Below are 11,030 nucleotides of genomic sequence, written 5' to 3'. Positions count from 1 at the left end.
AACTCTTCGCCTCTAAAGATAACGTGACGCACTTTGTCTTTTGCGCTTCGAATCAGTTAAGTCAGGAAATGTACGATTTTGTTTTTTGTAGCGAAACGTTATCTCCGTTTTCAGATAGCGAGTGAGGGTATATATATATATATGTACTCGCACGTACTACGCTTACAGCAAAGCTAACCCTACCCTCTCCCCCGACATCACGACACGACACGACTACTACCCTATAACCCAAAGCGACAATGGCTCGACTAGACAGGTCCCCATCTCTCCCGCTGGCCGACACCTGCGTACAAGTGTTCGCTCAGTCCAGAGTGTCAAGCGCGGTGGATTGGAAAACAGTGGTGCTTAGTATATACCACGAAAACGAGGGCTACGCTTGGGACAACGTGGAAGGGCAAATTCACTGTGCGTATACCGAAATTTCAATATTAAGAAGCTTTCCTACGCACATCACATTCTTGGAGTTGGTGCACTATCCAATGCTGCGAGACCGCCACGTCAGTGATTTGGTTCGTTTCTACCCGAACATCAAGACTTTGCTCCTACGTCACGCACCCGGCTTGACCAACGACTCTGTAAAGTGCTTAGCGGACGGTCTACCTAATTTGACTCACTTGCAGATTGATCGTGCCTAGACCTAGACGACGAAGCCTTGATGTATCTCGCAGAAAAGAGGATCATCGACGTTGGCATACGGAGCCTCTGCATGACCGGACTCGGATTTATACGCCGAGAAACGCTTCACCAATTTCTCAACGTGCATCGAAGACTGACTACTCACCGCTAGAGACGTCCCCAACAAGGACGTCTACCTTGGTGAATACACTTTGTGTATTTCTAGCACAGTGTCTCCGTCACTAAGAAACATTGCGCCAACCGACCTAGACGTTATCGAAGGTGTGGACGGTGTTGTGGGTGACATCGAGTACCAAGACCTCGACAGTGACGACGGTGACGGTGACGACGGCTACAGTGACGACTACGACAGTGACGCCGACGAATATCTCGAATCGGACGACGACAGAATGCTGGGTCCGATCGTCCTAAACACCTTCAACTACGACGAAGGAGAAGACTCAATGGGCGAAGAAGACGACTGAGTTATGCTTGAAAATAAATATTTCGCGTGCTTATATTTTTGAGTCACGAATCGTTCTTTTGCATGCACACTACACTAGTGCCAGTACAAATAGTTTATTTAATGAATTCGATACATTCCACTCACTGCAGATTTACAAAGGCAACACACAGATTGCTCTCTCGAATTGTAAATCATTGGAAATAGACAATTTAAACATAAGGCGGCGTGGGCACAGGGCAAAGTAACTATACACACCGGACAGTTCATGCAGACGACGCAAATCGTCGTGGACGGATCGGACCGCTTCATGGAGATGCTCGTCTTGTCGATGCGCGTGGGATACGGACGTCCTACGCTCAGCGCCGAAAAAGAATCGCTGTTTTCGAGAAAGGACTTTAGCTTGTTCGGACAGGAAAGATCAAACTTGGAAGTGGCCAATGCTGTTATAAAGTCTACGCTGTATTTGTTTGATACAAACTCAATGTCCTTGGTATATTCTAGCAACCAAAATAAATCGCTATTTCTATACACGTCGGACACCTCCTTGATGTAGGTTACGCTCGCGCACAATCGAAGATAGGGGCAGCGAGGGTTGTACTTGGCGTGTTCCTCGACTGGGTCGTCGTAGTCGGCTTCCCACGAAAGCAACCGAAGTCCGCAACAAAAGCATTCCACGGTCCGATCGGTCAGGTAATAAAATCCCGCAGATGCCATGTAATCCACGTCAAAGACGTCTTCTTCTTTCGGCCGAGCGTCGAAGGAGGCGAACCTCGCAGTGTAAGTCTGAAACTCGGGCCTAAAGGCAAGCGCTCGTTCGGTCACCACCGCCGAGACGTCTGGACTCAGCGTGCGTAGCGGTGCGTCACAGTCGGATTCGTGCAGTCCTTGGGGAAGTGTTTCGTCCGAGGCCACGATAGTAGAGAGTTGAGTCTTTTGCTGGCACATCGAGCAGCTGAGAATCCGCTTCTCCGGATCGTAGGCGAGTCCTGCCATGGCAAAGTCCTTGGGTGTGGGGGTACTGTTGCGCAAAGGCCACGTCGCAAAAGTTTTAAAGTCGGACATCACCTTGGCCACAGTCGGGTCGTGGTCGAACAGTCTCCAGTAGAAAGACATGTTCTTAAGCAAAGTAGACTCTAGAAATAAAGTCGATTTTGAGTCTACGGGCCTTGCAATGTTTGAATAATATGGTGCAGTCGAAACACGACACGCAGTGTCCGCACGGCAAGTAGGCAATGTTAGCCGGAGCCTTCATGCATACGATGCACCTCTTAGTTGATTCGTCTCGTGACTTTATAGCGGAATAGTGCGTATCACTGATCGCGCTATCTATCACAAAGTTACCCCACCTACCGATAGCCTTGTGATCGAACGAAGGAAGGGCGTTCACTGGCTCAAACAGAGTGTGACTGCCCAACGGAGTCGCCTTGCTGCTCCGAATGGCACTCACCATCGCCGATACGTTCAAGGGATGCGTCAGGTTGGCCGTGTACAGAGTACTCATAGTCCTGTTGCGGAACTTTGGGTCCTTGACGAGATCGTCGATCTCGGGAAAGTGAGACGCCCAGTACATCTCGCTCCTGTAAAACTTTTCGACTGCATCGTGCACGTAGTAATAGGTCTTGTTCACTCGTAGAAACACGCAATTGGGGGACCTGCGGGCGTGTAGCAGCCACGGATCGTCTTCTTCGCAGTCGAGGATCGAAAATACTTGCACCCCGCAGTAGAAACAAACGAATATGCGGGTCACTATCTGTTCGCGGGAGAGGTAGCCCTGCTCGTCGTCGTGCGAGCAGAAAAAGCCGGCCTTGGCGAACGCAGGGCCTCGAACATCGTGAAAGGTCTTGGCTCGAATCTTCTCGTCGACGTATCTCTTGTAGACCGGGTGAGAGTAGCTCGGCAAGACGGACACGACCCTTGCTACGTTCAGCCGCGGGTCCCTGTACTGCTCGAGAAACTTGCACGGCATTCGGCGGTGAAGGTCCATCGGGTGAAACGTGAGCGTCTCCCAGTCCTGTTCGGCGACTTGAAATTTGCAGTGCCGACAGTAGATGTGTTTCCGGTCAGCGCAATATTCTAGGCCGGCATAGGCAAAGTCTCGAGGCGTGGATCTGGTGCAAAGTCGCCATTCGGCGAACGTCTTGAAGCGACGCACGACTTCCTTGCTTATGGGATCCGTAACGAGGTGCGCCATAGCGACGATAATGAGAGGAGCCCTCTACTCGGTGCGCAATATATATTCTCTCCATATCTAGGTTGACCTCGACTGGGAGCGGAGTCGACCTCCCATAGGCGGTAGCAATTTTGTTTATTATAAAAATGTCTGTCGCAGAAAATTTTTTAGACCTGTTGAAAAAGGGACGATGTCAACACTCGGTGAATCACGAAGACGCCACCGATATTTTATTACCCGTATTCCGGCAGCGGGGAAATCAAAACGTGTCTTACAGGAGAGATGGCGATAAATACGTGCCCACGCTCCCGAACGACACGTCGACCTTACTCGGCTACTCGTCCAAGAAACTCATGCAGCACATTACCAAGGCGCGCACGACGCTCCTGACCAACGGAGATGTGGAACCGGTTGCAGATATGCTCTTTCGCGTTTTCGAGCTCGGTAGTAACATACTGATGACGGTCGACATGGATCAGATGGCCATCCAAACGCTCCTGAATGACAATACAGTATTTCACTGCGTAATGGGAATCGAATACGTACGAAACAGTCTCAACATACTTAGGAAAACCTCTTCCTCGTCGACCACTCAGCGCGTCATCAGGGATCTGAAGCCGTACGTGGACGCGTACGCTACTGCCATTTTGCGCCTGCTACTCCTCTACATCGAAGAGATATTTTCCCATGCGCGCGAGGCGACTCGCGGTATGGCGGTGGGCGCAAGGACGGCAGCCAAGATTACGGCGGTCATGCTAGTATCCCTGTGCAACTACGCGGCGGTGTGCGTAAAGTGCAACCCCATCTTTCAGTTTGAGAGCGCCATGGGCCACAACTGGCTCGACGTGGCCAACGGTCTCAGCCTCGTGCACAGGATCACGCAGCCACACACCGTCAACGAAAACATTGTCGGGGCCATTCGCGTAAAGTTTTCGCAAAACAACAAGCCACAGGACGTCATCAACCTCCTGGTCGAAGAGAGCAACAGGTTGTACACGAGTAACGTCGAGAACGGAGTGTCCCGCTGCGACACCGACTACATGACGCTCCGGACCGTCATGCCGGCCGAGCGGGTCACGGACGACGTCAACATCATCGATCCGGCCATCTCTACGACGCTGCGTGACCACAACGAGCTCATCATGAAGAGTTCCGACACGATCCCCGTGCCGCGTACCAACCACTACGTGCTAGCCCTGCAGAAGGAGAAGGCGCCGGCCACCGAGGTGTCGGTCCTTAACATCGCCTCCATCATAGAAGAGTGCATGAGCAACGGGCGCGTGGACTCTCGCTTCGTCGAAGTGCACAAACAGTCGGACCAGGGCACGCAGGAGCTCAACAAATTTTACAGCCAGGCCTGTTGCGTCTCGCCCCGTAACCTCGGTCTGTTTCTACAGTGCCTAAACTTTGAGATGATGGACTCGGACATGTTTGGGGCCACCTTACAGTGCCTCAAGATGACCAAGGGCATACCCACTCCGCGCCAGGAAGAAATTGCCACCTACTCAAACACGGCGCTATTTCGGATGGCCACCAACCTGTTTTATCACACGCGTTTCTGCAGGAGCTACCGCGGCGAAAACACCTACCTGTACGACTCGCGCTTCTTTAACGACTTTCTACTCTGGGTCCAGTCGCCCAACTGTCTGGAACACCACATCTCGCCTAGCGTGTCGTCGTCCATCATCTCGTGGTGCACGTCCATGTCTACTGCCATGCACACTACGCGCGACGCCAACGGAGCGAAGTGCGCCATGGCGGCCATATCCACGTGCGAGGTGGACCAACGCGTACTAGCCGACTTTTTGAACATGTTCATCAAGCTCTTTATCGAGGACGAGACCGAGATTAGCGTCATCAACAAGAAATTTCTCGAGAAGGAACTACTCGAGGCTTTTGCCTCCGTGTCTAATTGCTACAACCTGTTTAGGGGGCAGTTTGTTTCGGCGACGGTCTTGCGCCTCTTCCTAGCCCGTTGTAGGTGGTCCGTGGCCGACGACGTGGAAGTCATCGTTCCGGTCGAAACAAAGTTTCTCAACAGACTGATATGCGACAGCGACGACCTGTTGTCCAACTCGATGCGAGACAAGCTCCGTAAAACCATGGAAGACGTCTCCACGATGATGGCGCCGCTACTCTCCAATCCATCCACGTCCGCGCCTCACAGCAAGGACGACGACAGCAACGCGCCCATATGCATTTGAAATAAAAAACCGCCAACGCCCCCATATACATTAACAAAAAGGTTCGGTGACTGATTTGAACGATCGAGGGAGTAAAATGTTGAAACAGGTCACGTTCGTCGATATCTTTTCGCAACAAAAAATGAGGACCCTGCGAGACTATCTCCATTGCGAACTGGACCTTTCGGTATCGATACCCTATAAAATCTGGATCGCTATCGCAAATTTCTTTATTCAAAACAACGTCCCATCGGTCGTAGAGGGAGCAGAGTGTTGTCAGAAAGACAGCTCGTCGTCCCACTATCTACTCGTCTTTTCATACAGGGACAAGGACGCCAACCGAGTGGTGGTGGACTGCATAAACTTCATCAACGTGCTGCGCGATCTCAAGGTGCACGACGTGATATGCACCAAGCACTACGTCTACCTCTACGTCCGTCACTCGTCGGCGCATCACAACGTGCATGCAATTCTACCCTTTCTCCACCACGTTCTGCAAAGCTATGTAAACGACAAGACGACCACTTTGCCACTCGATTACACTTTCGATCCCCTGGAAGAACAAGAATCCTTCTTCGACGTGATTCCAGTCACGTACCACGGCACCTACGAGGTGACCACCTCTCTACCGGCGCTCGTGGCCAAAATCAAACCCAAGGAAGACGGACAGTATGTGTCAGATCGCCTTTATTGCGAGAAGCATTGGATGTGTCTACACAATCTGGTCGTCTTGAGGCTCGTCGACTGTTTCTACTACATCACTATACAGAAATTGCAGATATTAAAAGATGTTACAAAGTCAAACATTACGTCCACCAACGACTATGGCATTTACAAAGTGTCGTATTACAAGAAGTGACTCGCTTTCGCTTGTGTTTGTCTGCTTTGCCTAAAATAAACGCTTACGCTAGCTTGCACGCTGCTATACATCTGTGTCTCTATGTGTGTGCGTCTGTGTGTGTGTGTGCCCAAACAAACGTTCTTTTATTCACAACATGTCGTTGTAAATGGCGTCGAAACTAGGAAATCGAAGGTTGCTCAGTCGCCGCTTGTTCTTCTTATAGGCCCGTCTGATGAGGCTAGTGGTGAACGTGCGAGACCAGTCGCTGCTCTGTCTAAAGATGCACAAGACGCGTCGTAGATCCATCGTCTTGATGCAGGGACACAGACAGCGGGTCTCGTACCACTTGTAGACGGCAGCAAGGGCTTCCACGTCCGACCAATTGTCGTAGTCGTCATCAAACTCCATAGCACCCATCATGTAGAGCGCCGAAAGCGCCTTGATGGCGCTGGAAACCGCAAGGTGTTCGCCGCTAGATTCGATAACGTAAGCTCGTATGTCCACCGCAGATTCCAACGCGTCGCTGGCCTTTAGGGCCCTTATGACGCTCGCAACGTCGGCGAGACTCACGCGGCACGCCTTGTTCTGCCCCATGGTCGTGATCGGTCGCGTGACGAAAGCGTTTGTTGTCGCGTCCCTCTCTACCACGCGGTCTTCGTACACAAACTCTACGGGCTTTACGTACCACGCTAGCCGGTCCTGCTGCGTGGTGTAGAGCGCGGTGTACTGAAGCAGCTTCAGGTATTTCGTGACAATCTCCTCTACTTTCTGCCGACGCTCGTTCGCCTTGGGCCAGTCCTTGGACATTGCGGCCGCTCGCCTCCGCGTAGTGGACCCTTCCATAGGTGCCGCGGCATCGACCGCCGCCAGTAAAACGTCAAAGAAGCTAGTCTCCTTCGTTGCGGCGTTCATCATTGCGCGAAACAGGTCCACCTTCTTGCCGTCCACCTTTTTAGATGAGCTTATCATAAACGGGAGCATCTCGTAGCCGCCGTACAGCAAGATTGGCACCACAAACGACAGCGGGTGAAGATCGGAACTACTGACGCGTACAGCGCGAGTAAAGAAATCGTCCTTGATGTGGTAGTAACCCGCCTGACGACTGGGAAGAGACTTGTCCAGCAGAGACACGGCGTGTTGCACGCCGCCAAACTCGAACCTGTGTTCGTCCTGTCGCTTCTTACTCTCGCTGTACTGGCGGGCCGAATACACGTAGACGTCTCGCGAGGGAATCTTTTCCACGACCGCAGCTACCCCGAGGAGAATGTCCGAATCGTCGGTGACAACGACGGACACGTCCCAGCGCTCGTCGTTTGGCGGCGGACACATTAAAGAGTCCACGACCTTGACGTCGCCTTCCCCCACGTAGAACGGCGGCAGGATCGTAAAGGACGAGAGTTGGTACGCTGCAGCCGACTCGTTCGAGTAGCCGTCAATCACCTCTTTGGCGTAGAGTGGGTTCTCGAGAAGCGTGGCATATTCCCTGACGTGCTGCATCACGTCCGAGGCCGCGGTCAATCGGCAGATTGTGGCCATGGCGTCTTTGCCGTAGCGTGCCAAGTTTTTGAGCCTTCCGTTCAGGACAGACTGCAGTCTCGAATTTTCGATGGTCCGAACTCGCTTGGTGTCCTCGCCAGACGAGTTTTTGATGACGTTGGCCAGCTCTCTACTGCGACGCTTGTACTGCTCGGGCCACTTTACCGTCGGCGACATTCCGTCAAACACCACCACCACGTCAACTTCCACACGCCTGTTTAGGGACAGCCCCTTGACGACCCTCTTGACCGTCCTAGATATGCAATGAAACACCGTCGTGAAGAAGGCGTCGTATCGGATGCAGCGTTCGCCCGGTCTCGCCTCGTACTCCTTGTACCAGTCCAAATCTCGAAGAACAAACGCGTCGTCTTCGATATAGTCTTCGACGTAATCGCCAACCAGATCTCCGTTGGTCTCGCCAACGTAGTGTTTGATAATCTCGAGGTTCAAGGCTTCCCACGCTCGCTCTCGTTCCTCTCGGTCGGCGATCGCTCGTGCGGCATCGATCTTGTCCGCAAACGTCTTGAGATGGTGGTCCGTCAGCGAGTGCTTGCAGTGGTGTAGAAAAATGTTACCGTCGACGACGACTTGAATGCGCGCCGACTCTCCGATCACGAACGAGGACGTCACGCTCTCATAGTCGAAGTGACGCGCAGACGGCGTAGGCGAAAAATACGTCAGCAAAACGAGGTTCGTGGCCGTCTCGACGTTACTGCCGGGGTCGTCCAAGAGCTGTAACTGAGACTCGAGTAACGGTGCCAGTTCCTCCTCGACGGCGCGGTTGCAAACTGCGTTGAGTGTATTCCAAAGATTTCGGATACCCATGGTGTCAATACGTTTATTGTGTGTGTAGAAGGGCGACGCTTAAGTACTCTCATCACACAAGGTCACGCCAAATAATGGAGGTTGTGTTTTTTTTTATTGGACGAGAAAGTGATACAGTATGCGTAATCCCTCTACCTGGGTGAAGGGCATCGGGTGACCTCCACTCGAGTGGGTAAAGTAACGCCCGCTCCCCTTGTTTAGATAGAGGAAGGGCTCTTGTAAAATGAACTTGAGGGGACAGAAGCGCTTGTTTGTTTCGGGATCGAGATGAGTGGAGAGCACAATCGAGTTGTCAAAGCCAGGTAGTTCGAGGGTGCTGCCTGTGGGTACGTGCGTGTATGCCGTTTTGCTCGGCACAAAGCTGACGATCGGCTCGTTGGTTATGTTGTTGATCAGAGACGGAATCGCGGCAAGACCCCTGTTTATTCTCTCTTCCCAGTCGCTGTGTTGGAAGAGGACGTTGTCCACGGTGCGCAGCACGTCTAGTAGCCGAATCTTTTTCGTTGCCGTCATGGCGTTGGCAATCACGCTCGGAATTCCTATCGTCTCGCACAGTCGGGGTAGTATGGTCTTGACGGTCGACTCGACGCTCTCGACAATTTTCTCCACCACGTCCTCTTGCAGGCCGGAAGCCTTGAGGCAACCCACGCCGCCACTCGCGATGCCGCCGCCGCGCTTCTTTCTCACGGTTCCGTCCAGGTAGACCATGACGGACGACGTCTTGACGTTGTTGATGTCGTTGACCACGTCGGAGATGGTGGGTTGCCGCACGCCCAGAAGGACCTCCCTCTTCTTTAGCGAACGGAGCTCGGCCGTGGCCACGCCGCGCGGAACGTAGAGGCACGAGTCGTAGGCAAACTTGTACGCGTTGCGGATGGCGGCGGCCGTAAACAGGTAGTCTCCGTTGTAGGCAGAACTAAATAACTCCAGGTTGTACATGGCGCGCCCGCCCAGGGCTACGGGCTCTTCGCCGACGCCACCCGTTCCGCCAAAGGGCAGATTCGTGACTGTGCTTGCCAGCATTGTTATTGCGTCTGCATTCAACCAGCCCGCCTGATAGGTCTGACTCGAAAAGATTGTCTTCTCGTCGCTCCAGTCGCCTTCCACGTAATCGTTGTACGCCGGAACGTTTTTGAGAAACACGTAGGACCAGAACATGGGGTAGCGTTCCACGAGCTTGGGGTGATTCCTAACCAAATACGTGACGTGATCGTACGGATCAATCACCGATTTGTACTGGTCGTATAGGACGCGCCCGACAAAAGCCAAGTCTGCGCTCTCGTTGGTGTAGGCCGCCCTGCGTGGAATGAGGATCTCGATGGGCAGTACGGATCTCTGGTCCGAGACGCAGACGCGGACGTTATCGACGCTAAGGATCCAGGGAAAGGTTCTGCCCAAAACCTCGTAAACGTGTTTTCTAAAGAGACGTTCGCTACCGGCTCGATGGTCGCTCGCGGAAGTCACCGCGTTCCGGAGAGTGAGACTGTCGTAAATGTCGGATCGCTTGTTCTTGTCGGTGTTTTTCCAGAAATATGCCAGCATCATGTCGTAGACTATGGTCGCATTAGATGCTACGTTTCTTTGGTCGGGTGTCGTCAGTGGGACGGTGTCTAGTCTGTGGTTCGTACTAGTACTACTACTAGTAGTAACAGTAGTAGTACTAGTAGTTGCAGTAGTAGTAATAGTGGTCATGGGAGCCGTAGTTGTATGCACAGTCGTATTGAAAGGGGGAGTTACAATTGAAAACGAGCGTGTTGGTTAATAGATACAAAACTTGAAAGTATAAAACAGAGAGGACGAGGACGAGAACAGGACATCTTTCATTTAGCAACAACATAGAATGGCACAACGATAAAAAACCGCCCCCAAGGGTCTCAGCGTTCTCAAAGAGGGAAAGGAGATACTAGTTATGAAGGAAAGGGAATACACTAAAAGAAAAGTTTGAAAAGCGCATCAGTAATCAAGTTATTTTCGATTAGTTAGAATTAACCTTGGTCATTGTCAATGATAATGCAGAATTATTCTTGTTTGTAGTCCAAAAAGGGAATTGTACTATAAATATAAGAGTCTAAAATTCTGTAGCGTCACGACGAGGTGTCAATATTCTAGTTATCTCTGGTGTTAAGAATTCGACCTCTGTCTTTGTCAATGATAATGACGGTGCAGAAATGTTGTTGTTAACAGTCCCCATGGCAAATGACTCGATGATTTCTCTCCCAAATCTGTTGTTGTGCCCTCCCAGTATCTTAGTATTAGAAAAATTAGGAGTACAGTCATCGCATGTGCGGCTGTGAACGACAATGGGGTGATACGACTCGGTTGAAGCCTTTGATGCTTCCAAGTTATGTTCTCTGAGTCGGTGGTTGACGCATCTCCCAGTCTGTCCAATGTACT

The 11,030-nt window shown here is 51.8% G+C and overlaps 1 protein-coding gene across 1 annotated transcript; it reads left to right on the top strand.

The window, feature by feature from the left end:
• The first annotated feature begins 3,778 nt into the window (after nt 1-3,778).
• Nucleotides 3,779-5,455, top strand: LOC121834415. Its single transcript, XM_042288104.1, has 2 exons — nt 3,779-4,039; nt 4,175-5,455. Exons 1-2 carry the CDS (start codon nt 3,779-3,781, stop codon nt 5,453-5,455), a joined length of 1,542 nt encoding a protein of 513 aa, XP_042144038.1.
• The last annotated feature ends 5,575 nt before the right edge of the window (nt 5,456-11,030 follow it).

This window comes from Ixodes scapularis, unplaced genomic scaffold (genome assembly GCF_016920785.2).
Source record: "Ixodes scapularis isolate PalLabHiFi unplaced genomic scaffold, ASM1692078v2 ptg001158l_1___fragment_1__unscaffolded, whole genome shotgun sequence".
NCBI classification, from domain to species: domain Eukaryota; kingdom Metazoa; phylum Arthropoda; class Arachnida; order Ixodida; family Ixodidae; genus Ixodes; species Ixodes scapularis.
The sequence above is the reverse complement of the archived record's forward strand: the minus strand, read 5'-3'. Positions and strand labels throughout refer to the sequence as shown.

Coding starts and splice junctions, on each gene's coding strand:
- LOC121834415 (XM_042288104.1), top strand. CDS start 3,779: ATGGGAATCGAATACGTACGAAACAGTCTCAACATACTTAGGAAAACC. Junction 4,040..4,174: donor GCAACTACGCGGCGGTGTGC/GTAAAGTGCAAC, acceptor GGGGCCATTCGC/GTAAAGTTTTCGCAAAACAA.